This window comes from Arachis hypogaea, chromosome 18, assembly GCF_003086295.3.
Source record: "Arachis hypogaea cultivar Tifrunner chromosome 18, arahy.Tifrunner.gnm2.J5K5, whole genome shotgun sequence".
Taxonomy (NCBI): Eukaryota; Viridiplantae; Streptophyta; class Magnoliopsida; order Fabales; family Fabaceae; genus Arachis; species Arachis hypogaea.
In genome coordinates this window covers 914,027-940,591 of record NC_092053.1, presented here as the reverse complement: position 1 = coordinate 940,591, position 26,565 = coordinate 914,027, and the positions used below count along the sequence as shown (strand labels likewise).

General features: G+C 32.6%; 5 protein-coding genes across 8 annotated transcripts; 4 read left to right on the top strand and 1 right to left on the bottom strand.

The window, feature by feature from the left end:
- The first annotated feature begins 601 nt into the window (after nt 1-601).
- LOC112770911 (pentatricopeptide repeat-containing protein At3g16010) lies at nt 602-3,406 on the top strand. The gene is made up of 3 exons (XM_025815388.3): nt 602-1,015; nt 1,297-1,397; nt 1,569-3,406. Exons 2-3 carry the CDS (start codon nt 1,322-1,324, stop codon nt 3,320-3,322), a joined length of 1,830 nt encoding a protein of 609 aa, XP_025671173.1. The 5' UTR covers nt 602-1,015; nt 1,297-1,321; the 3' UTR covers nt 3,323-3,406.
- A 483-nt stretch (nt 3,407-3,889) lies between these two features.
- Nucleotides 3,890-7,196, top strand: LOC112770909 (MAR-binding filament-like protein 1-1). The gene is made up of 4 exons (XM_025815385.3): nt 3,890-4,664; nt 4,813-4,856; nt 4,959-5,102; nt 5,331-7,196. The coding sequence occupies exons 1-4, from the start codon at nt 4,454-4,456 to the stop codon at nt 7,050-7,052; spliced, it is 2,121 nt and encodes a 706-aa protein (XP_025671170.1). The 5' UTR covers nt 3,890-4,453; the 3' UTR covers nt 7,053-7,196.
- A 2-nt stretch (nt 7,197-7,198) lies between these two features.
- LOC112770914 (uncharacterized) lies at nt 7,199-8,844 on the top strand. 2 transcript variants are annotated; one of them, XM_025815393.3, is made up of 3 exons: nt 7,347-7,909; nt 8,025-8,251; nt 8,402-8,844. In XM_025815393.3, the coding sequence occupies exons 1-3, from the start codon at nt 7,686-7,688 to the stop codon at nt 8,407-8,409; spliced, it is 459 nt and encodes a 152-aa protein (XP_025671178.1). In that variant the 5' UTR covers nt 7,347-7,685; the 3' UTR covers nt 8,410-8,844. The 2 variants fall into 2 exon arrangements, with proteins under 2 accessions (XP_072081665.1, XP_025671178.1); XM_072225564.1 differs by having other exon boundaries at nt 7,199-7,909; nt 8,025-8,610.
- A 147-nt stretch (nt 8,845-8,991) lies between these two features.
- On the bottom strand, nt 8,992-12,977 carry LOC112770910 (probable sulfate transporter 3.4). Its single transcript, XM_025815386.3, has 13 exons — nt 12,493-12,977; nt 12,351-12,399; nt 12,047-12,254; nt 11,795-11,966; nt 11,380-11,445; nt 11,161-11,274; nt 10,939-11,055; nt 10,700-10,826; nt 10,310-10,596; nt 10,016-10,206; nt 9,815-9,900; nt 9,645-9,721; nt 8,992-9,553 (listed from the first exon to the last, which is right to left on the bottom strand). The coding sequence occupies exons 1-13, from the start codon at nt 12,838-12,840 to the stop codon at nt 9,410-9,412; spliced, it is 1,986 nt and encodes a 661-aa protein (XP_025671171.1). The 5' UTR covers nt 12,841-12,977; the 3' UTR covers nt 8,992-9,409.
- A 9,909-nt stretch (nt 12,978-22,886) lies between these two features.
- Nucleotides 22,887-26,130, top strand: LOC112770913 (coatomer subunit beta'-3). 3 transcript variants are annotated; one of them, XM_072225560.1, is made up of 9 exons: nt 22,887-23,111; nt 23,587-23,613; nt 23,748-23,810; nt 23,980-24,033; nt 24,151-24,187; nt 24,288-24,613; nt 25,295-25,574; nt 25,660-25,728; nt 25,834-26,130. In XM_072225560.1, the coding sequence occupies exons 1-8, from the start codon at nt 23,109-23,111 to the stop codon at nt 25,674-25,676; spliced, it is 807 nt and encodes a 268-aa protein (XP_072081661.1). In that variant the 5' UTR covers nt 22,887-23,108; the 3' UTR covers nt 25,677-25,728; nt 25,834-26,130. The 3 variants fall into 3 exon arrangements, with proteins under 3 accessions (XP_072081661.1, XP_072081663.1, XP_072081662.1); XM_072225561.1 differs by having other exon boundaries at nt 23,021-23,111; nt 23,748-23,809; nt 23,938-24,033; XM_072225562.1 differs by lacking the exon at nt 23,980-24,033 and having other exon boundaries at nt 22,897-23,111; nt 23,748-23,809.
- Nucleotides 26,131-26,565: the final 435 nt, after the last annotated feature.

Here is a 26,565-nt window from a genome sequence, read left to right as displayed (position 1 = left end):
ATTAAAATTTTTAGAGACGAAAACTGAAATTTTAATAACATTTTATACTTGAAATACCCCCATTTCAATTAATTAATTTTAAATCTATCATTTATACAAATTAAATTAGAGTTTTATTTTTATTTCCGTCTTCTACTTTATATTAAACATAATACTGAGACTTTTTTTAATCTTTATCTTTCAGCTTTTATTTCTCTGTCTCTCCTCCAAATCCTACTTTATTGTCAAATATTTGGAGAGTATTACTTCTTTTTCTGTTTTGCAGCTAATATAGTCCCTTATTTATATTCATACTTCCATAACTACTAATCGACTAACTAATTACTCCCTAATAACCTTCATTAGGTTCATAGCAACTATTGGTAGCCCAAACAACCTTTTTCTCAAAAGTTTGTAAAAATAAAAAATACAGCAAAATCGTTTTTGAACCCAAAATACAGAATATTTTTTGGTCGTGGGCTTTGCCCAGCCCAGAACCCACCCGAAGCCGCACAGACGGCACAGTTTCTGGCCCAATAAAGCTCTCCTCTGTGACTACCCTATGCCCCCCATTTGAAGAGAATTCAAAAAACTAAAGAATCCAAGCCAAGCCCAAAAAAAAGAAGCCAAGCCCAAAAATAAAAAAAACTAAAGAAGCTAGCATCAGAAGCTTCATCCTTGGGACAAAAAAAAAAAAAGAAGCTTCATCCGTAACGGCGCTTCTCCTCCCTCGTTAGCCAGCTGCTGCTCCTGCCTCCGGTCTGCTTATTCCCGCCATAGCTACTGGAGGAGCTCGTGTCCAATTCGATTGTCTGTCTCTACCATCGCCATTTCAATTTGCAGATTCTTAATTCTGAATGCAAATGCCTCAGCAGCTATGCTTGAATTTGCCAAGATTTTCGCAGCTGTTCCAGATTCCAGTAATCAAGTTTCCCCTGTAATCCCTAATAAGTGATGCCGATGCTGCAATTCCTGTTCTTCCATCATACGCTGCGTCAACATTAACCTTTACCCAATCTTAGGCGGCGCTTTCCAGGTAATTTGCCTGTTGGATTATTAGTTGCCCTGTTGAATTCTGCTTCCAACTTTTTTGCTCTGATAATTGCTGGTGCTGGATTAATTCTATATTTTGAAATATGAACTGGTTTCTAGTCTTCCACCGTCCAGCTAAGAAAGCCTATGTTACTGATTAAGAACTAAGAACACTGTTCCATTTAATTGTAGCTAAAGAGAGAAACTCCTAATGAACCAGGTTCACCAACTTTTATTATGTACTTATGTACGATCCCTTATTTACTCCGTGATGTCCCTCATTAGGTTCATATTATCTTCGGTAGCAGCAATGCTCTCTGGATCTCTTGCCACAACAAGGAAGATATCAACTTGGCCTCCGTTCTCTCGGAGAATAAAGCAAACAGGTGCTTTTCATTAATATATACCAAGTTTTTAGAAGTTTGGTTTGCTATCACCTTGATTGTTGCATCTAAGAAGGAGAATAATTATGCCAACTTTGATGTTTTTGTTTGTTATTGATTTGAATGGATGCAATTTCATGTTTGATTGTGTTATGTATGGATTAAAACTGGCAGAAAATGAGATTGTCCAGATGTTTCGTTTGCCTAATTCCCGAGAAGAAAAGCTTAGCTTTCCCATGGAAGGAGGATGTGATTCGAGGAATGGCCATAACGCTCGCATATTGGATGAGAGATTCATTAGGATCTTGAAAATATTTAAATGGGGACCCGACGCAGAAAAGGCATTGGAAGTGCTGAAAATGAAGGTCAATGCTCGCTTGGTTCGTGAGGTTCTGAAGGTAGATGTTGAGGTAAATGTTAAGATTCAGTTCTTTAAGTGGGCTGGGAAGAGAAGGAACTTTGAACATGATTCAACCACTTACATGGCTTTGATACGCTGCTTGGATGAACACGGATTCACTGGTGAACTGTGGAAGACTATACAAGACATGATTAAAAGTTCATGTCCAATTGGTCCTGCTGACTTGTCTGAAATAGTGAAGATCTTGGGCAAGGCTAAGATGGTCAACAAGGCTTTATCTGTGTTTTACCATGTTAAGGGTCGCAAGTGCAGACCTACAGCAAGCACTTACAACTCCGTTATCTTGATGTTGATTCAAGAGGGGCATCACGAGCTAAATCGCGGTGACTCTGCTGTTAGATTATTTGATGAGATGAAGGAGAATGGATTGCAACCAACTGAAAAAATTTATACAACTTTGATGGGGATATACTTTAAGTCAGGTAAGGTTGATGAAGCTTTGGGCCTGGTCCTGGAGATGAGAACACAACGTTGTTCCCCAACTGTTTTTACTTATACAGAACTCATAAGAGGATTGGGGAAATCTGGGAGGGTTGATGACGCATACAGCGTATACAAGAATATGCTGAAAGATAGTTGTAGACCTGATGTTGTTTTGATGAATAATTTGATTAACATCCTGGGCAGATCAAATCGCTTAAAGGATGCTATTAAGCTTTTTGAGGACATGAAATTGCTGGATTGCACCCCAAATGTTGTGACATATAATACCATTATTAAATCATTATTTGATGCCAGGGCTCCACCCTCCGAGGCTTCTTTGTGGCTTGAGAGGATGAAAAAAGAGGGAGTAGTCCCAAGTTCATTTACCTATTCAATTCTCATCGACGGTTTCTGCAAAACAAATCAACTGGAGAAGGCTTTGTTGCTTCTTGAGGAGATGGATGAAAAAGGGTTCCCACCCTGTCCTGCTGCCTACTGCAGCCTGATCAATAGCCTTGGAAAAGCAAAACGCTATGAGGCCGCAAATGAACTGTTCCAGGAATTGAAAGAGAACTGCGGACGTTCAAGTGCTCGTGTCTATGCTGTGATGATTAAACATTTCGGAAAATGCGGTCGACTCAACGAAGCCATCAATCTCTTTAACGAGATGAAAAAACTCGGATGCGCTCCAGATGTTTATGCTTATAATGCTCTCATGTCTGGGATGGTGAGAGTAGACATGATGGATGAAGCTCTTTCCCTCTTTAGGGCCATGGAAGAACATGGTTGCACCCCGGATGTAAATTCGCATAATATAATCTTAAATGGCTTAGCTAGAACAGGTGGCCCAAAGCGCGCAATGGAAATGCTTAACAAAATGAAGGCTTCTGCTACTAATAAGCCAGATGCAGTTTCTTACAACACCGTTCTTGGTTGTCTCAGCAGAGCAGGTCAGTTTGAAGAAGCTGCAAAACTTATGAAAGAAATGAGTTCACTTGGATTTCAGTATGACCTTATCACTTACTCATCAATACTTGAGGCAGTTGGTAAGGTTGATGAAGATTCTAATATACTAGACTCTTGAAATCAACCTGCTATAACATTTGTTGTAATTTATTTTATATTATATATACACACCTTGCATAAGAGAAAATGTCTTGCAGCTTTAGCTAAGTCTTACCTACTTTATTCAAGGTTTTAAGTTCTCTTGCTTCGGTAAATATATTGCTCCTCCTTCTTAACCCGTAGTCTGTGATGTTTAAAACCATTTGATAAATGAATTTGATTCAATTGAACTGGAGTTGGATCCTTTTTTTTCTTGGATAATGGTTATCAATGATGTTTACTTCTCAATACTTTGCACAGTTCTTTTTCTTGAGACACGTTGAACTGAATAAAAAAAATTTTTTTTTACTAAAAATAGAGAGACTCGAACCTACGATCTCTTAGGTGAGTACATCATTTGAAATATAATTCATTCCCCATAGTGAATAAAATTTTCAGTGGCCAAAGCATAACTAATATAACTATTTAAAAGAAAAAAAAGTAATAATTTAATTATTATCTCAATACTTTAAATGACTATATATCAATACCTAATAAATTAGAGTTTGGCAAGGGTTTATAAAGAATTGGAGATCTAGTGTATGAAAATTGAAAATTGAAAATTGAAAAGGGTGGGGTGGGGGGTACTAAAAATGAATTAAATCTTATAGAATATGAGCATAAATTCTGATTTATGATTTATCTCTCTTAAAAAAAAAACATAATTATGTAAATACATTGTCATAAAGTTGAATCTTAAAAACAGAAAATTAATTTTACAGTTTTACTAGTTGATAATAGTAGATTAGTAGTATTTAAGAGGATAACTATCAAAAGAAACTTAAGGAGATACTAATAAGTAATAATTGATTTTTTTTTAATGGGATAGTTGATTAACCTAGTGTTTCCATTTCTCATAGAAGAGCAGAAGAGAAGAAGAAAAGAAAAGGACCCTTTCGTTTTTTGAAAATAAAAAATAAAAAAAAATTGGAAAAGGAAGCTTGTTTTGTTTTTGAGTTCACACCGAGAATATCACCAACCACAGTCGCTACCAACATGAGTTGACTCCCTCGATAGCACAAAATCATGGAGTGAACTACCAACTCACAAAACAGAACAAGGCATACTTTGTGTTTGTGTTTATGTCTGAGTGAAGTGGCACCCCAAAATAATGGCCTTTATGGCGGGGAGTTCCTTCCTCCCCTATCATTTACCCTCTTCTTCTTTAGCTCCCAGAAGGTTCCGATCCTCGTGCTACTTGCGCCAACAACAGCAACAGCATGATCCGATCTGCAGAAAGAGAGCATTTTTGTTGATGGGCTTCGCTGTTCTTCCACTTCTCCCATTCAAGAATACCCCAGCTCTTTCTCTTCAATCACCCAGTAAGTAATTTCCCTTGTTCCCAACTTTTCCATTTCCCTTAATATTAATTTTGGGGTTTCAAGTTGAAAGTTTTCACCCATACTTTGACATTTGTTGTTTGTATTTTTCTTGAGCATTGTTGATGTGTTTGTGGCAAATTTGTAACAGAAGAAAGTGAGGTGAAGGCACAGGATGATGACAAGAACATGGAGGTCCGATTGCTTTTGTGTTCAGATACTATACTCTTGTTTGAATAGTTAACTGTCCCCCTTGCTTGTTCTAAACTGTGTAGAAATGATTCTATCTTACTACAGACGGCACCTGAAACAGACAAGCCATCAAATTCATCTTTTATGTCACCGCTGGCTGTAATAGGAATACTTTCTTCTGCTATGGTGGGTGCTCTCTATGCATCTGCTCAGAAAGAGAATTCCTCGGCTGTTATAGTGATTGAAATGGTAAGTATTTATTGGAAATGAAAAAAGGTATCTTGCCAAAGAAACTCATGCAGAAATTAAGGGAAATGAGTAAGTATTCTTCCTTGTTATCCTGCTATTGAAGTAACAGCATCGACTGATTTTTGTTTGGTTTTGAATGCTTAACTTTTTCTGTGAATGTATTGTTTTGAGTGTATTTGTTTATTTAGCTTTTGAGTCGTGTGTATACTTGATTGTCAATGTGAGCAGTTGCGCCGCGAACTGAAGGAAAAGGATGAGATGATTGTTTCCTTAAAGAGGAACTATGAATCAAAGTTACTGAATGAGCAGGAGGAACAAGTGAAGCTTCTTGGAAAGGCAAAGGAAGAGCAGCAATCTTTGATGAACCAATTACAATCTGCAAACAGCACCGTCAGCCGCTTAGGGCAGGAGCTAAAAAGTGAGAAAAATTTGATTGGGGAGCTGAAGAGTCAAGTTGACAGTCTTGAAACTGAGCTATCGGAGACTAATGCAGACAAGTTGGATCTTGAAATCAGTTTGAAGGAAAAGATAGACTCTATTGGACATCTACAAAAGAGAATTGATCTGTTAAGTTTGGATCTCAAGGACAAAGAAGATACTGTTCAAAGTCTCAACTCATCCCTTGAAGAAAAGGAGTTGGAATTGAGCAATTTGAATTCTGTCTACGAGCAAACCAAGGATGACTTATCCAACGTTCAGCTTCAGATTCGAGGGTTGAAAGACGAACTACTAAAGAGCCAAGAGGAATTGGAAGCCAAAGATTCTGCCGTGAATGAACTAAATTCAACAATAACTTCCTTGACTGTTGAAAACCACGATTCTAAGAGTAAGTATAAGATCATGGAAAAGGAATACAATGACCTAAAGTTGACTGTTGAAACAAAGGCTGCTTTGGATGCTAAGGCTCTAAAAGAAAAAGAAGAGGAGCTTCATCAGCTAAAGGATCAACTTGAACTTGCCACAGATGAATTAAGCAGAAACCAAGCCACCATTAAGGATTTATCCCAAGAAAGAGAGGTTTTGAAGGAATCTCTGGAAAATGAATCTAAGAAAGTGAATAACTTGAAGTTCGAACTTCAAATCGTTCAGGAGAATCTTGGAAAATCAAGAACCGAGTCAGCTGAATTGGAAAAATATCTGACTGAATCAAACAAAATGAACAATGAGCTTGTAGTTGAGGCCTCTAAACTTTCATCTGAGCTCATTGAAGTTAGAGAGTCACTACAGAGTAGGCTTGATGATGCAAAACGTGAGGCGGAATTGCTAGCCAGTGAACTTGCAACAGCAAAGAAACAATTGAAGCAAGTTGAAGCAGAGCTGCAAAGCGTGTCCGATGAACTGAAGGCTGCTCTGGAGAGCCGTGATAGCCTACAAAGAGAATTAGCTGACATCTACAAAAAGGCTGAAACCACATCTGAGGATTTGAATGAAGAAAGGAAGTTAGTCACTTCACTGAACAATGATCTAGAAGCTTTGGAGAAGCAAGTCTCGAAAGACAAGAAGGCTCGGGAAACTCTTGAAATGGCCCTGCAGGAGGCTACCAAATCACTGGACGAAATGAACAGAAACACTCTGATTCTTTCTGATGAACTAGAGAGAGCTAAATCTCTTATATCTGGTCTTGAAAATGAGAAGGAGGTGATTTACAAGTCCCTTAAAGAACAAAGAAATGCATACAAAGTGGCTCAGGAAAACATGGAGGATGCACATAGCCTCATCATGAGACTTGGGAAGGAGAGAGAGAATTTGGAGAACAGAAAGAAGAAATTGGAGGAAGAACTGGCTTTAGCAAAGGGTGAGATATTGCGCTTGAGGAGTAGAGTCAGCAGCTTAAAATCACAAGTTGAAGATAACAATAATGAGCAAGTGCAGAAGAAAGATGAAAGTGAAAGCAAGGTCACTGTTGATGGCAGGAAGAATTTCAGAAGAAGAAAGGCTAACCCCCAATAACTTAGGAGAATGATACTATTACTTTGTGATAAATTTTCATGCGAGGAAGTTGATGTTGTTGTACTTTATTCTGGCTTTGGCTTCATGCAATTTCAAGCATTTTCATTTGGCAATAAAAATTTATGTAGAGAGAAATTGAAGTTAGATCTTTCTTCTTTTTTTTTTTCCTTTTTTTTAATTTTTTTTTTTGCTTGAAAAAGATCAAGCTTGTCGTTTTGTTGATATCCATTATCCAAAACGATCAATTTTAAGTAGAAACGACACATGGAACTGCCTAGCTGAGCTCAAATTTTTAATTTCTTTTTGTTTTTCAAAATTCTCATTCTTTTATCTCGCAATTTGTTGCAATTTCGCTCCTTGAATCTCACTTTTTCACACTTTCACCTCATCTCGGAATATTCTCAGAAAGTAGGAATCTTTTCTCCCCGTTTGTTCAAATTACCGAAATCCCGATTGTTGCTGTGTTTCCAATCTGATCTGAGTGCCCATGACGCGGAGGTTTGATCTCCAATTGGAGATGGTGGAATTGGAGATGGTGGAAGTTAGTGCAATGCAATAATAGTTCAGGGATATTATTGGGGTTTCTCCAATTGGGAATTTTTTTTAGGATTCAGGGTTTGGAGTTCAGTAATAATGTTCTATGGTGCGGTGGTGTGGGACCCTTGGCTCATTCTTGCTCAGATTGTATGCTTTCAATGCTTGTACTACGTCACTCTCGGCTTCTTCTTGGCCATACTCGTTGGAACTCGCGTCTCAAGAATGACCCTCGTTTATTTCTTCGATTTCGTTACAGTCACTACCTCCACCTTCACCGGCTGGTGTGTCATTGCCTCCTTTATCCTCACCTCAATTTCAGGGTACGTATTTTAATCTGCTTAATTGTGATTATTAAGTTATTTTGGGTTTTGTGTACTTTAGGGTTGTGAATTGAACTCTTTAGTTGCTCAAAGTTTTGGTTTTTATTTGATGCAGGGCAGTGTATATGCTTTATGTGATTGAAAGGGCAAAGAAATGCTTGGATTTTTCGGTTACACTCTACATAGTTCATAGCTTTATATGCATTGTGTATGGTGGCTGGCCTTCTTCCATAACTTGGTGGATTGTGAATGGTATTGGAATTGCAATGATGGCTCTGCTAGGGGAATATCTCTGCATCAGGCGCGAACTTCGCGAGATACCAATAACACGATATCGTTCGAGTAAGCAACTTTCTTCTTTACAGATGTTTGGCCAGCTAATTGGATGTGGCAATGGTTTTAAACTGCAATCTTGGTTGTGGTTGTGGAGCACAATTTTAAACTTGTTCTGTGCAAGTTTTGTATGATTTCTTACTTTTGTGTTCTTTGCAGATGCTTGATTGGCATATGTAACTTCAGCATTGAAGTCAAGAGAAAGCATTGTCTTGCTGGTTGTTAAGACCCTTTGGTAAGTTCTCAATCTGTTCAAGAAAGAGAAAGACAGAGTTATTAGGAGCAGCTCCTAGTATTTATGCATTTGTTCTGTATTTGGGAAACAAATGAAAGATCATGAATGGTTTCTTACAATTGCAATTTGATGAGCCTTGTCTCTGAGAAGAAAGACTAGAATAGTTGACAGAATAACTGTTGTCAAGGGAGCAGCTGCTGAAACCCAAAATAGTTTTGGTTTCCTCAAGCTCTGCAGAAATTATTGAGAATTTTCAGAACTTAAAGAGGTAAATGAATTGCAAAAGAAAACAATAGTTGTATATAGTTGTCCCCACGAACTTTTGGATTTGTTTAAAATTTTGGAAATATAGGTCAATTTTGTGTCATATAAGTTTAGTTGTTTTTTGTCTTTTTGATAAACTTTTAAATGTTTTGCTAGCTTATTGATCTTCATCTGTATGATTTTCACTATTACTTGTTGAAATAAAGTCCCAATTTGTAAGATATCATACATAACTCAGAAATAAGAAATCTTAAAAGTATTAATGGCCGGCAAATGTATTACTTGAAGTCAAATAGAAGGAGCCGAAAACCATATTTCCACTCTTTCTTCTTTGTTTTTTTCTCTTCCATTACAAGTTCTACTCATTTTCTCTGCCAGAATTAAATCATCAAAACATCTCTCTTGGATGCTCTTTCCCTCTAACAAACGTCAAAATTGTTAAAGTAGCAGGAAGTATAATGCTAACCATCAAACCTGATATACAAACATACATTCTGAAAGAACCAAGCCCAAAATTTTCAAGGTTTCTTTTTTTTTTTTTTTCCCTTTCTGCTTTCTTTGCTCGAAACAAGAGCACTTCTAGCATGCAAAAAACTCCAAATGTTCTAAAAGTTTGATGGTTTCTACGTCGTCTATTTCCTGCGTCCCAGAACACCATTTATGAACAATCAAGGCTCCGCTTTCCAGGATGATGAAATGTCAGCCACAGCTTCTCCGACTGTGAGATAAACACCTTTCAATCCAAAAGAATCCAAAACTGTTGATGTATGTAACTTTTCCATCACACTCCCAACAGGATTTGCTAATACAAGCTGCAGTAGATGATTGTAATGTAGACATTAGAAACAAAATTTTGATAGCATTTTTTTAGACCACCTTCAATGTATCCATCAGTCTATGTACCTGAAGTGATCTTTTCTCCAGCATCTTTCTAAGTTCACATAATGTGTCAAGGCCACTTGTGTCTATGGCTGTTACAGCTGACAAAACATAATTATTTGTTTAGTGAAACTCTGCCTAAACATTAGATAATTAACTAGTACTTAGCCAGTAAGCTCCAACGGAATCTGTACCTGTCATGTCTAAAATTATGCACCTCAATGAACTTCTGTTATTTGCTTTTGTACACTCTTCCTCTTCGCGAACCCATCTCAGGATCCTGTGGAAGGAAAAGCTCTCAAATCAATCATATTCCATCATGAATTCATTCAGTGCCTCTGACATATCCTAGCTCTATTCTGAATTATACCAAAGAAGAAATATCCTTTACAAACCTTTCTTGAAGGTAAGTTGAATTGGCAAAATAGATTGGAGACTCAACAGCCAAAATGAGAAATGAAGGAACTCTTAAAGCTTCTTTGTATTGGTTTACGTTGTGGAATATTTGTGTTCCTGGTATATTCCCCAAAACCAAAGTGTTTGGTCGAGAAACATGAAGCAGAATCTTGAAGACTGATATTGCAACCTGAAGGTTTTGGTTAAGTAAGATGGTATTAATCACATTGAACAACATTTTCATGCAATGTGTATATATTCTTCAGGAACAGATTAACGAATTATGAGCTCACCGCTATGCCGAGGCCTAAAGGCACTGAAATGAACAGAACCCCGAAAAAGGAGCACACACAGGCCAAGAAATCAAGTTTGTCAACCTTCCACAGCTTATATGCACCTTGATAATCTATCAGGCCAATCACTGCAGTGATGATAATGGCTGCTAGGACAACATTTGGGGTATAGTAGAAGAGTGGCATGAGAAATAGAAGGGTAACAAGAACTGCCGCAGCCATGATTATGTTTGAAACTGCTGTTTGTGCTCCAGCGTTATAGTTAACAGCGGATCGAGAAAAGGACCCTGCAAGTACATTTTTGTCTCTTTAAATAGGGATGGAGATTTTCTCAAAATTGTTGCTTCTTAGATCATTTATAGCAGATTGAAATAAGAAGGAATTCAAGACCTGTTGTGACATAGCATGAAGAACATGAACCAGCTATATTCATAAGACCAATGGCCATCATTTCTTTGTTTCCATCAACCTGGTAGTTCTTCAGTGATGCAAATGTTCTACCTACTGCAATTCCTTCCTGAAATAGATAGAAATAGGAGAGTAAGTGAAAGTTAAATCAAGTGGTGAATATAGAATGACATCGATAATCTTCTGTAACCAACAGTTTTTCTAGTTTTTAGTCAGCTTACTGTGAGAGATAAGAGTCCTGTGACTATGCCAGTTTTGATAGCAAGAGCCAAGTAAGCGCCATTGAAGAATAACATGTTTGAAGATGGTGGATTAAGACCCTTTGGTAAGTTCCCAATCTGTCCAAGAAAAGAAAGAGACAGAGTCATTAGGAGCAGCCCTTAGTATTTATGCATTTGTTCCGTATTATGGAAACAAATGAAAGATCATGAATGGTTTCTTACAATTGCAATTCGATGAGCCTTATGTCTGAGAAGAAAGACTAGAATAGTTGACAGAATAACTGATGTCAAGGGAGCAGCTGCTGAAACCCAAAATAGTTTTGGTTTCCTCAAGCTCTGCAGAAATTATGGAGAATTTTCAGAACTTCAGAGGTAAATGAATGGCAAAGAAACAACAATGGCATGTATATAATTGTGTTTAAGCAAGATAGGAAAATTTACAATGTGTCTTGTTATCAGCAAGAAGGCCAAGAAGCCAAATCCGAGTACAATTGTTTGCCATGACCACTGCACAAATTGTTCAAATATTTCAGTGAACATGCATGTATATAAGATTACACTTGCATTCACAACAGAGTTAAAGAAAAAGAATAAAGAGAACAACATGTTTTACTCTCCAAAGAAAAATGTTTTGGAATCTAATTCTCTCTTGCAATTCTTTACAAAAACATATCTCAAAAAAAGAGATGTCTTTGTCGTAGCAATCTTGGAGTGTTAAAGAATAAGTGCCATTAGAATGTTTGAGAGAGTTTAGTAGTGGAAAATTATTAGCCTTGAGTCATTGACCTTAAGAAGATGCAAAGCAGCTAAAGATAAAAACAAAAAAAAAACAAACTTGGTTAACTAACATACTTACCTCGTGTCTTTGCTTGAAAACAGATTGAAGAACCGGAATTATTTGCATCTTGTTGGTGAAGTGCACTATTCCAAGCAACCCTTTCAGCTGCTGCAGAGAAACTATGATGGCTGCACCTGCCATGAATCCCAACAGTGTTGCCTTGGATAGAAAATCAATCACAAATCCTAACCTGTTTGTTTACATATATTAATCAATTCAACCATGATTAATAAAACAGAGGAGGATGCATGCATGAATTAGAATGAGTACCTTAATATACCGAGTGAAGCTTGAAATAAACCAGCAAAGAAAGTGGCAGTGAAAGCCAGTTTCAGATACAGAATTGGATTCTGCGTGCACGAAACTTGCTCACTAAGCATTGATCCCATAACCAAAGACGCAATTGAAACCGGTCCAACACCAAGATGTCTAGAACTCCCAAGCAGTGAATATATCAATGGTGGCACAAAGCTTGAATCTGCATCATAGTTAATGTGTGTAACCATATTTATATACTTAACAGTTTACAATAATAATTCAATAATGCAACTGAGAAACGATAATGAATACTAACATAATCCAACAATAGGTGGCAGGTTTGCAAGCTTTGCATAACTTATTCCCTGAAACAGAAACACAAGTTAGTTCAAATATATGTAGGTACATATATATATAGTAGTATGAAGCATTAACATTAGCGAACGCAAAGTTGTTACCTGAGGGATGGCGAGGCTGGCAATGGTGAGGCCGGAGATGGTGTCGGAGCGGAGAAGGGAAATGGTGTAGGTGGGGGCCCAGTGGAAAATGGGGAAGAAGTACTGAAGAGCCAAGAGGAGCTTCATGAAGCATGGTTGATTCTTGAAGCGGTGGAGAGGGTCGTCGGGGAAGAAGATTTCAGAGAGTCTTTGCCTGAGTTTCTGGAGAGTGGTTCTCTCAGGTGGAAGCTCTACTCTGTGGATTTCAAGAGATGGTGGCATTGATGATGGCATTGAGATTTTGATGGTGGTGGTGGTTTGGCCATTATGGGAATCGAAGTGCTCAACTCTGTTGGAGTTCACACCCATTATTTCTCTCTCTCTCTCTTTCTCTCTCTCTCTGTTCTTAGTTAGTTGGTTTTGTCTGAGAAACACACACTGCAATGGTGGCTATTTATAAGGAAGGGAAGAGAAGAAAGAAACATGGCAATGGCAGTGGCATTGGCAGGTGTATCATGTTCTTTATCACTGGCTACTATTTACAAGCTTGTAGGGGCATTTTCGTCACTTCACTCCCATTCAAATTTTACAATGATATACGACACTAATACAGATACAGGATAAGCAGCACACGAATTTAAAATTTTTATAAGACATATGAACATGACATATATATAAGGCTAGACATGGATGATATTTAGATATGTTTAAACGTGTTTGAAGAAATTTTTATTTTTATTAAGACACAGTCGAACACAAAAACATACGCGTATCAAATATTATTAAAAATCAGTTTTATAGGTATGTCTAATCATATGATACTAGATTAACTAAAATAACTAATTTTTACTTTGCATGGTTAGTTGCTAAAAAATCATAAAATTAAATAATTCTATAAAATATTGTTACTACATCAAAATTAAAAGCGTATCTTATTTTATATAAGTTGTCTTTATTAAATGCTATTATATTCTTCAATACACATTAATGTATGTAATTATAAAATTATAAAATTAATTTTTTATTAAATGTGTACTAATTATTCTACATGTGGAATTAGTTAAAATAGTAAATATCTTATATTTTTGTTAATAAGTCTTGAAATCAGATATTTCAATTTTTTGAAACAAACTAGTCTATTTTAATTCAAATGGCATCATTTTCCTGTGGAAAATAAGAACTATCCAATTTTTCAGAACACCGAAGATTGAATTTATCTTTTTTTTATTTGTTCTTATAAAATAAGTTTGTGTTTTATAATATTTTCATATTTATGTCTTGAAATATTCATTAAATAAAGTTATATTATAAAATTATGCACATAAAATAAAGACAAATAAATAAAAAGTATGGCTAATAAGAAACATGTTAATATATATATATATATATGAAAAAATAGTGCAAATATTGTCACTTAAAATATAATAGAACATTAAATATATGATATCTCTCTATTGGTAAGATTTAATGGCAGTCACCATTTTGCTAGACCCAGTCCCTATTGATTACCTTTTTTGTGGTCTCTCATGATCTCAATTAAGATTCATTTTAATTAATTTGACCAATCAAACAATCTATTACAAAGGTAGAACTGTTTTTAATATTTTTTGTTTCATACAAACAAATCTGATTTAAATTATTAATATGAATTTGTTTGACCAGTGTCATTAGGGTACTTGTTAAAGATTAAAAAAAATTCAAAACTTCTAGTGATAATAGACATGTTTAATATTTTTGTTCATTCTTTCCTCAGTGCTCAACTATATATCTAGTTGACGGAATTGTTTTATTACAATAATATTTAGGAGACAAAAAAAATTCAATCTAAACAGTTTAAATTTATTTTATTTAATATAATTAATAAAATTAAATAAAATAAATTTGGATTTATTTTATCTTTTGAACATTATCAATTTAATTAATTGTTTGGTACTATTTTTTTCATTATTCCTCTGTAATTATTGGTTAATGAAGCAGTACTGACCAATGAGCTATAACTCAAATGACATAGTATCTCTATATTCATCTAAGAACTCGCAGATTCGAGTCTCTTTATTTTCGGTAAAAAAAAAATGGGGGAGCATTGATACTATTTACTAGAAGTTGTATGATCTAATGAAATTTCACAGTGCTGAATTGTTACTATCATCGTTAATTATGGGTGTAAATAATTAAATATTATATTCCTAGCTACTTGGATTTGGCAACATCATAGCATATTGTGATACCATTCTAATTGACGAAAATGAATAATCTGTTCATGCATGTTATCTTCTTATCAATAATTCTCTCATATGTTATATATTTTTGTCTGGATTTGCACCTTTTAAATTAATGGTACTAGCTAGATCATACATGAAAGATTTATATAAAAACTTTAACCAAAAAAAGAAGAAACCTATTTTCCTAACTTTACCTGTTCGTGAATCAAGCATGCGCGAGTGTCTAGCCTTTTAAATATCACATCTTCAAAGTCCAAATAATGCAGCGTACAAAGTAGGTTAGATAATGCAGAAAGTATAATAAAGTTTTAATATTTTTGAGTTTTTAAGTAATCGCTTTTTGGTAGCTTTACTGCTTTAGGATAAGTACAATTGTGGTTTTTAATTAATTAGTTTTCTAAGAGAAATAGTGTTCTTTTAATTATTATTTTGGAGGCAAAATATACCTATATAAAAATTCAGTAGGTGCAAAACTCATGAATGGTTTAGAATTTGACAAGTAAGAATTATTATTTTCATTTTCATTTTCAACGATCAGAAAAGAAAACAATCACTGCTTAATGCTTATTACTGCCATTCAATCAGCACCGTTCAGTAATAGCTTTATGCCAAAGGATAAATTCCTTGCACCTTTGCTCCTTAATTAGTTCATATCATTATCATTGTTCATAAAAATGTTGAATTCATGTATTCAAATACTAATATAAATTTAGTCTTTTAACTTAAAATTGAGTGGCCTAATTTATTCTAAAAAAGTTAGTTTATATTTATAGATGAATAAATTGAATTAGATAAAGAAGTGAGATAATAGCTTTATTCTTTATATACAGGAGACTTGTAATAGTTATTATTTTTTTGAGTAAAGTATCGTTTTTGCCCTCAAGGGGTAAATCCTATTTATATTCCTAACGTTTAAATCGTCTTATTTGTATCTTTAACGTTTGTAAAAGTGATTCAATGTTATCCTGCCGTCAATTACACATCATAAACGCTTTAGTTTGAGTTTTAAGAATCTCTTTTTGAAGTTAGAATACAAATGTCTGGGATGGAATCGATGATCTACTCCGAAAAATAGCTTATCAAAAGTTGAAACTAATTCCTACAACATTTACATAATTCACTTTTTTAGGGATATAATTGAATCTAAATACAAATAGTGGGTATAATATTAAAATCGAACACATCTAAGTGAGACCTAATTGAGAATGAATACATTCAAGTGAGAATAATTGAAAAATATAATCTGATTTGTTAGTATAATTGATAATAGGATAACATTGAATAACTTTTATAAACGTTAGGGATACAAATAGGACGATTTAAATGTTAGGGACACAAATAAAACTTACCCCACTTTTTTTATCAAGTTCACTTTTGTGATCAATGATATCATTGAAATGTAGTGATAGATTCTATTCTCTAACAAGGAAAATAATTATTTTCATTCTTTCTTATAGCAAATGTGTGAAAAGGTCACCTTGTATATTGTATTAAGTGAATCCAGAAATATGTTCATGATTTGGCTTTAGAACTTATCATCTTATATTCTTGTTCTTATTTTTCTATTTTTATTATTATGTCAATCCTAACTCTTCCAAGCAATGAAGAACCAATATCAAAAGTCCTTTTTAAGTTTGACCTCTCCAATAATTAAGCAAGTGTGTGATTCTCTTCCAAATTCAATCACTTAAAAAAACATATTCAGAGCAAGAACAAATTCTAAACATTCTCTGCTTGCTATTTTCAACAACAAGAAAATCAAGATATGGCTGCAGTATGTTTTACCCTTTTTTTATCCACCCCATCTTCTCACTTTTTCCATGGAATTCAAGACCAAAAGTATGATTTTGTTTAATCAGAATAAATAACAGCAATTATTTCACTGCAAAATTTAGCTAGTGCTTGCTTTGTCATATTGATGAACCTCTCACCAAACAAGTCAAACCTCCAAGTTCTACCCATCTTTGACTGAAATTTGCTCATATAAAATTAGACCAACTTTATGCAAATTAAATGAATTTAGATCTTCTAAATTTTGAATTTTTACTTTAGAAAGAAAAGTGTGATTTTTCATCCTTAAATGATTTCTCTTTCATATTTTCTTTTAATCCCACTTATGAAATAAACGGTGAAAGATTACACTTTATCTTCTAAGGTGAAATTCAAACTTTAGAAAATATAAATCCAAATTAAATATATCAAACTATGAATAGTTACATGGAACACAATAGATTTCAGTATAGAAACGAGTAAGTAAAATATTTTGTGAATTAGTACACACTAATTAGTAAACAAAATCGCTTAGCTGATAACGTAAATGTTTGATAACAAAAAAATATTAGCAAAAAATAATTAAAACTTGCTTTATTTAACATTCATTCGCATTTATGAATGAATGTTAAATAAGGTAAATTTTGACTTTTTTTTTTTTTATCTCCCTAGTGTTACTAAGTTGATAAATTTATGTAATTATGACTTTAACTACATACAGGTAAGCTTAAGGTAGGTTTGGTTAGGAGAATGTTACAGTTAATAATACAATAGTGGGAGGCAACATTAATCTATAGTACCCCATCTATTATCCCTCCACTTTGAAGATTCACCATTAGAATGCCTACATGTGTTTTTCTTCTTATAAAGACAAATGAATAAAGTCACTTATTTTTTTCATCAAACTCATAATTTGGCCACTGATTTCAATTAAAGGGGGTTGCAGGATCACTTTGAATAATCATAATTTTGATACCATGATCCCACCAATAATCAAATCACCCTTTCTAACAGTAAAAGAGGGTTCTGCCTAATCCTAATCTTTTGTTCTGTAAATTATGCAATCTGCAAAGCCTTAATTTACTATTTCAACAAGTTGTGCTGTACTTTCAATTGGTAATAAGAACAAGCTGTGTATCCTAATTAGAGACATAATGGTCACTCACCTATCATTTAACTATTAAGATTACCTACCTAAAATCATAATAAATGTGCAACTAGATAGACAGCATGTACATTCCAAAATCCAAAGTATTCATTATTCTAAAGTTCTCAAAGTTAGGCATATATCAATAGAGTTTAACACATTCGTTCTTTTGGATGATTATTCGTGCAATCAACGTGAAAGGTAGTTATTTTTACTAATGTAGCATTAACGTAATTGGATTCATGTGTAAAACTACTTTACACTGACAATGCAGCAAAATTAAATTCATATCAATAATAAGTTACTACTTTTATAAAACTACAGATTCAGCACCATAACTTTTCTTTTTCCCTTGTTTTTTAACTTGTTTCACTCTTAGTGTATGAGAACCTGTTTCTACAAACTGAAAAAAGTTTAGTACTTGTCTTAGTAGTGCAGAATCATGAATAGTCAAAAAGTTTAAGCATGCTCAACCATTGGTGATTCTAGCTAGTTCTTGCATTAACATATCAATAGCCACCAATGTTTTTGTGATGCAATCTAAGGTAGATAGATTTTTGGACATAAAGAGTGAAGGGAATGGAACACATGCTGAGAATTGAGGCTTATAAGTAACAAAGATTCTGATTGAAAGGGGAAAGGGACAGAGAAATATACGCGGCGAGCGCGAGTTGCGTAATGACTTGTATGGAAAAAGAGAACTTGGTATTCAAAATTATTCATAACCATATATATATCATAATCATATCTTGATATGAAGTGAAAAGAAGAATGCATGATCATGAATAAGATGGCCACAATTGATGGATCAGATACTCTCCTCAGAGCCAATTCAAAAAGGAACACAATGGATGGACAGGATGCAATTCCGTTTCTCTCTAGAGATCCTTTTTCTTCAAGAAAAAAAAAATAATTCAGAAACATAATAAAGAAAAGTTTGATGTGAACACATGGCTTATTGGCTTGCCATCAATGACAGCTGAACTTGTTTGCTGTTGTTGTTGTCCTAATTGTTACACATCAACCCCTCACTTATACATTTTAATTTTTATCAGACAGGAATTTGATTCCTTCTTTTTCAAATAATCTAACAAAGATTTCTGTAGAACATAGCATAACTTTCTCTTTGTCAATGAAGAGAAGGAACACTCTGTGTTGTTCTAATACTAGTATACTGCACTAACTTTGGTTTTAAACTAAAGTTAATTAATCACGTTCATCCATTAAGAAATATCACTTAAAAAGTTTCTGACTTGATTGGCAAGCTAACTTGAACTTAAGGTTCTATTTAAGGACACTCAATCATAAATTTGAATAAAAGAATGGTCTCTTTGGGTGTAACATATATTAAAATTAAATTAGCCACATAATTTTCATTGATTATATAAGGTAACTATTAAAATCTTCATTGATTTATAATAGTCACAACTTTATCAGGTTAGACTGTCTATATTATATTCTTTGCGTGCAGTCCTTTTTGAATCTTGTGTTAATATAATATACTTGTGTATCGAATTGTTTTTTTTTTTTTCAACTCAAGTAATCAGAAAAGAAAATGTATATTTTTCAATTTTTTTTTACCTGCTCTTAGCTTCCTTCACATGATCCAAAGTAAGCATAAGAACTAATAACAGGCTCATCCCACATTTTGGTGCCTTTTCCACCATGGACCATGATTTTGATTAAGATAGAGCAAGAGGCCAAAGGAGGGGTTAGGTACTAGCTAGTGGTGCTCTTAAGTCTAATCAAATTGGTGGTGTCTTCTGTGTTGGAAATGCATTACAATTAGGAAGAAACCATGCTAGCACCAAGGCTTTAGTGCCATTTATGGACATACATTACAGCACAACTCAAATTCTGAGAAATTATTAGTACTTATTATTATTATTATTAAAACAAAATATAAAACAAATGTAGTACTTATTATTATTATTATTAAAACAAAATATAAACAAATGTGGTAGTTATTATTATTAGTCTAAGGGAAGAAGGAATTGAAAAATTGAAGTTTGGAAGGTACATAAAAGAAAAAGGCTTTGAGAAATTGAAGTAGTGAGTGGAGGAGTTTATTCTTGGAATATACCCTTCATAAGGACTCAATTATATATGTGAGCTTCCTTTTTTTCTTCTTTTCATACTAGTTTAGTTTCATAGGTATAATCATTTTCACTTTGGTCCTCCAAAGAAAGTCAACTCTGTCAAGTCAATATCTTCAATTCCGTGCCATTAACAATCATAGTGGTGAAGCCACTCATGACGGACATCCATGCATATTCCTCAAGTTTTTTCTTTCTCAAAGTAATAAGCTTAGGACATTTATGGATTTTTACGTTGATATTATTGTTGCCCATTTGTGTGGCCTAACATGAAATTATGACCAAAACATGGACTAAATCTCCATTTTAGTCTCTGAAATTCATTCGATTACTCGTTTTGGTCACAAAAATTTAAAATTATCTATATTGGTCCTCGACTATTTTCGGGGATGATAAGGCAAACAAAATGTTAAGATGACACCCTCCCTACCACGCTAGACGTTGTAATGGCTAGCTGGCGAGAGTTGTATTTGTATTCAATTTAGTCCCTGAAACCTTAATTATTTTATTATTTATCTGAGTTATAATGACAAAATTTTAACAATGAAGGAATAAATTAGATACAAATACAACCCTCGCCACATCAACTAGTCGTTATAGCGTCCAACGTGATAGGAAGTGTGTCATCTCAGCACTCCATTTGTTTAATTATCACTGGAAAGAGTCGAGAAACTATATTGATGTCTAAATTTAAATTTGGAGAACCAATATAGATAATTATAAATTTCAAAGACTAAAATGAGTAATGGTGTGAATGTCAGAATTAAAATAAGAATTTAGTCCCAAAACATGACGTAATTGCATTTTGCACTAATGATGAAAATGAGCAATTAGTGACAGTGTTGTTGATTGCCGTGTGTACCAAAGAAAAATTCGTATTTATCGTATGATTTTGTCATATGCTTTTTCTCCTATTTATTTTTTTTTTTTTTGTATTGGGATAACGATATGATTCATCAAGTAATGTTATAAACTAAAGTAAGATGGATGTCACTCTATTATGACTTAAATTTATATTGATGAATGCTACTGTGCCTATAATGTGGTGTCTATTTACTAAAAAGGTTAAAAGTTATTATTTTATTTAAAAGATATAAAAATAAATAATTTTTAAAAAATTAAAATTTACTATAAAAAATAAGTTAAACAATATTTAAGCAAAAACTCATAGACACCATAAAATTGATCATTTATATTACTGAATTATTTTCATATATGATGCAGTATCTACAAGGAGAAGGGCTTTTGATATGGAAAGGGCAACTTTGTCTTTATTCTATAATAATATTATACAATAATCAACTTGCATTAATGGATGTTGTTAGTTTATTATTCCGCTCATACATATATCAACTCATTAATCAGCGACAAACTTTTAAATAAAATTTAAATTTAATATTAAATTAGTTAATCTTTTACTTATTAGATTAGAAATACGTAAAAAAAATCATACAATAAATAAATAAAAATTTAATTACATAAATATTTCACTCTTTTTATGCCATAAATTGTAAATAGTTGTGATATAGATGTTTATAAATAGATAATTTTTTTAAGATTAAGAGACTCATATTATTAAGAGAAATTACATTTAATAAAATTTGAAAAAAATATTCATTGTAAGTGTATAAATAAAATAGTATACTCTGTGATAAAACACATAACAACAATATATAAAACACTCCTCTATCTTGTAACATATATTAAATTATTAATAAATATATATGAATTATTTTTATTATATTGAGCTAATAATATTATAAATATTAATATTAAATTTTTTATTTATTTTTTATTTTATATTTATTTCTTTTTCTTTGTTTATTTATTTTATAACATGGAAAACCTTAATTTATTTTTTTAATATATAATTTAAATTATAAGAAATTTCTCCAGAAATTTCGGAACAAGGATTTTTTTAGAACTACATTAACTTAGGATCAACTTTGTCAATGAAGATTTTATGGACATTTAATTTTTAAAAAGTCAAAACAAATTAAATGCTGAAAGGATTAAATGGTGTATCTGATTTGGGTCCCTGGAGAGCATTTTGTCCAACACACTGTCCCTTATTATGGGCCAATAAGGTCAACTTGGCCCGTTACCACTTTATCCAATCTTATCCCATCTTTTCATGTTACGTACTTAGCCACAAGCCCACTATTCTCAGTGCCTATTTAGTATTTACCTAATTAATTTACAACGTGTAATGCATTTTTTTGGTCAATTGCTCTTACTGTTTGCGTGATTCATGAACATGATTTGCAATCTTTCTCTCACAACTCACAAGTCACAGCCAGATACCATCAATATATCAAAAGATTTTTTATTATTTAGTAGAATAAAATGACAAATAAATTTTTGAGTATTTACATTTCAGACATATTAGTTTTTTAAAAAAATATTAATAAAATTTTTTAAGATCACAAACGTAGTCAAGTTAGTTTAAATTAAGTTTTTCTATTCTAATTATAGGATTAATTTAAAAATAGTATGTTCACATCTATTATTTTAAAAAATTTTATTAATTTTGTTTAGAGATCAATCTATTCAAAATGTAAGTTTTCAAAGATTTATTTATCTGTTTAATACTTATTTTGGCACCATTATTTTGATAAAAAAATCTTTTTTAATAAAAAATATTTTTTTTATTTTTTAACGTGTTTGTCAAATTTTTAGTAGTAAAAGTAAAAACACTAAAAAAATAAAAAAGATCCTTTTTCTCTTAAAAAGAAGATATTTTTCATATAATAAATAAACAAAAAAAATTTTATATTGTTATACCCAAACATAATTGATAGATAAAAAGATCTTTTTGCATAAAATATCCAAACAATAAAATTACTTTTACTTTTTCATAAAATCTTAAAAAAAAACTAAAAAAATAGATATTTTTTTAAAAACTCACGCAAAAACCTTTTAATCTATTTAGTATAAATCGATTGGGTTAATTACTTAGTTTATTAACTCATCAATACTTGTTTTTTGCTGAATGCTTATTCTACATGAATTATACGTTACCAAGTATATTGGAAATGTTGAATGTGTAAGGAAGATTAACTATTAAGATATTGACCAGTTGAAGATGACGATGATAATAGACCAAAAATGATGGAATATTGACCCATATCGTGGCGGCCACATATAGCTCTTTGTATTGTAGCTAGCTAGTAAGCCAAATCTAAGAAGAAGGATATCAAATTCGGAAGCTCAATCTAACGCGCAAAATCTATGAATTTAGAAAACGAATTGTTCCATTTCTTAATTGCAAAGCATCCTTTACTATATATGTTAACGTAACAAACACCATCCACTCATCACTACTCCTATCTACAATTGCAACTTCAACTTCAAGAAACATAAACATCTTAATTGAATTTTTAGTGCCACCACCTGCATAATATGGTGGGTTATTTCATTTTCCCTCTCTGTTTTTAATTAATTACTTTATTCTGCATTCTCTTAATAATAATAATAATAATAAGTTATATGAAGTTAAAATGATCAAGTGCATCTTTTACTCTACTTAATTTCATATTTTATGACCTATAAAATATATAATTTTTTCATGCCAAATTCCAAGCTTCTTTTACGATAAATAAATAAATAATCCACGTAAAAATTTTATAAATTGCCCAAATAAGTTTACGTATTTCTCAAGGTGGAAACTCAGGTATATTCGACTTCACATAGCTGAGAACTGTTAGATGAAAATTTAGTCAAATCATCTAACGGCTCTCAGTTATCAACTTCACCTGAAGTCGACTCCAGCTAAGTTTCCACCATTTCTCAATTATATGGTCATGCATATATGCATTAGCTTAACGACGACATAATGTGTTAACTTGTGCTAATTGGTTCTCGTGATTTGATTTTGTAGGAGCAGAATCTCTCTCTTGATTTTGAGGTATTGTTACTTTCTAATTTTCTATGTTATCCTTTTTCTTTCTACTTTTCATTCTTTCTATTCGATTCTGTTCTTTAATACACATTTTTTATTTTTTCTAACATATTTCCCGTTCATAATTTCTTCTGGATCAGCATGAATTTGTTCAGAACTCGGAAAGAGTGAAATCCGTTGATCTACATCCAACTGAGCCATGGTAATGAGTAATGACTAATGACACACAAAAAAATGATTTATTTAATTATTTTCTTTGCAAATTTTCAAGTGAATTCCTGCATATTTGAGATGAGGGAATTCATAAGTTATCAAGTTTTCTTTCATCAGTTACAAGTTTATCACAATACATCTGGTGTTTAATTCATGCGGGTTCTAGTGGGTTTGTATTCAGGATCTATTTCTATATGGAACTATCAGACAAAGGTAAACATTTTTTTTAATTCTGAAGTTTAGGCATAAGAAGGATGATAGTTAATTAATAAAAGCTATTAAGAAGATTGCATTATTATTGTATTAACCTTTGTTTTGATGCTATGACAGACTGAAGAGAAGTCATTCAAGCTTAGTGAATCACCAGGTAACTGTCACCATTCAGCATTTGTCTAATAAGATCATAATCTTCTGCATCCTTCCGTATATGTCTTGTTCTGTATTTCACCATCTCTTAATGCTTGCAGTAAGATCTGCCAAGTTCATTGCTCGCGAAAATTGGGTTATTGCTGCGTCCGACGACAAGTATATTCGAGTCTGCAGTTATGAGACAGGCCAAAAGATTTCAGAATTTGAGGAACATACAGATTACATTAGGAGTTTGGCTGTGCACCCTTTCCTGCCATATGTTGTGTCAGCTTCTGATGATAATGTTCTAAAATTGTGGGATTGGAAGAAGAGTTGGGCTTGTCTTAAAACCTTTCAAGGACACTCACATTATGTGATGAGTGTAGCATTTAACCCCAAGGATCCATCTACCTTTGCTAGTGCATCCCTTGATGGGACTTTAAAGGTATAATTATTCGACTACATTACGTTTTTACCAAAATCAAGCTACCAAAGTCAGTCAATAGTATAAAATACATATTAAAAATAAATTAAAATATACACGTATTTATATGAGCTTTTTATTTTTAATATTGGAGTGGTAGTGATGTTTTTTTAAAATGTGGATTGTTGAGGTGTTATTCTCAAATGTGGAATCGTTTAACTAGAGAAGTGGAAATCGGACTGTCCGATTTATTAAAGATACAAAAATTGGACCGTCCGATTTGTAGAGATACAGAAATCGGACCGTCTGATTTGTGAGAGATACACAAATCGGACCGTCCAATTTGTGTTAAAAAAAATTAAAAAATTTGAAGTATAGAAATTGGACCCCCCTATTTGTGTACTTTTCACAGTTTTAAAAAATACCAAAAATTACAATGTTAAAGTATATCACCACTTTTACTTCCATAACAAAAAAAATTAGCCTATTTATACACAAATATATTGATGATTGATTTTAATGGTTGATTTTTATGTACAAATAGTATTTTTGATAATTATTAGTTCTTTGTTAAAATCAAAATAAAAATACAAACCTGGTTAGAGAATAATACAGATATAAAGACAAGAAAAATGTTTTTGTATTACTCTAATCAACTCATTAGTAGTTAACACTCTGATTCCATTGTGTCTTCATTTGTAGATTTGGAGTGTTGATTCCTCTGCTCCAATTTTGACCCTGGATGGACACTTGAAAGGAGTGAATTGTGCTGATTACTTCATAAGCAATGATAAAGAATATCTTATAAGTGGTTCTGATGATTACACTGCAAAAGTGTGGGATTATCATTCTAAAAACTCTGTACAAACACTTGAAGGACATGGAAACAATGTCATAGCAGTGTGCTCTCATTCTGAGCTTCCAATTATAATAACAGCTTCAGAGGATTCTACTGTCAAAATATGGGATAATGTCACAACAGGTACATCTACTTGAGGTCTCATTTTCTCTAATCTAATAATATAGATACATTTTTAACATTTTTAATTGTTGTCATTAATTTGCAGGCTTCAAAACACCTTGAAATTTGATCTTGAGAGAATATGGAGTATTGGGTACAAGAAAGGATCATCAAGGTAATTACCTCAAACTTTTAATTTCCTTTTAAGAAAAATTTCTGATTTCTTACATTTTGTTGCTAGCTTATAAGTTATAATCACATTGATCATTACTTGGTGCAGGGTTGCTTTTGGTTGTGACAAAGGATTTGTTATAGTTAAGATAAACATTGAAGCTGTCAAACAAGATTAAAAGTGCAAATTAAACTGCTTCATCATACTTTGGAAGTAAATGCTATGCTGCTGCTGCTACAAGATGAAAGAGAATAACATTTACTCAGCTGTTGGTTTCGTTTGTATTTTAAGTTGTTATTTTAGTATATGATTTGCACCTACTTTGAGTTGTGACTCTTCACCATTGTAATATACAACCATTAGTACGAAATATATATTAAAATATAAATATATATTAAAAATAAATTAAATAATATATCTATTAATTACTAATTTTGATAGTTTCAATGGCCCGTTTAAGTCCCTGTCGTTTTAAAATTGACTCAATGTTGTCTTATTGCTAGGGATCCGTTAACAGAATTGACAGTGAGACAAAATTGAGACGATTTTGAAACGTTATGGACTTAAATAGAACGAAAACGTTGGGGACAAAAACGATACGTAAAAATAAATTTTAATTTTATCTTTTAATAATATCAATTTTTTACTATATATAATATTTAATTATTTTTAATTACTTTTAAGTAAATTACACTTAATCACACAACTTTCATTCTAAATAATTTTTTTATATTTTTATATTAACTTATAACTTTAAGTATGAAATTATAAAAAAATAAATTTATTGTAATGTGATTAAGTGTAATTTACTTAAATGTGATTAAAAAACAATTGAATACT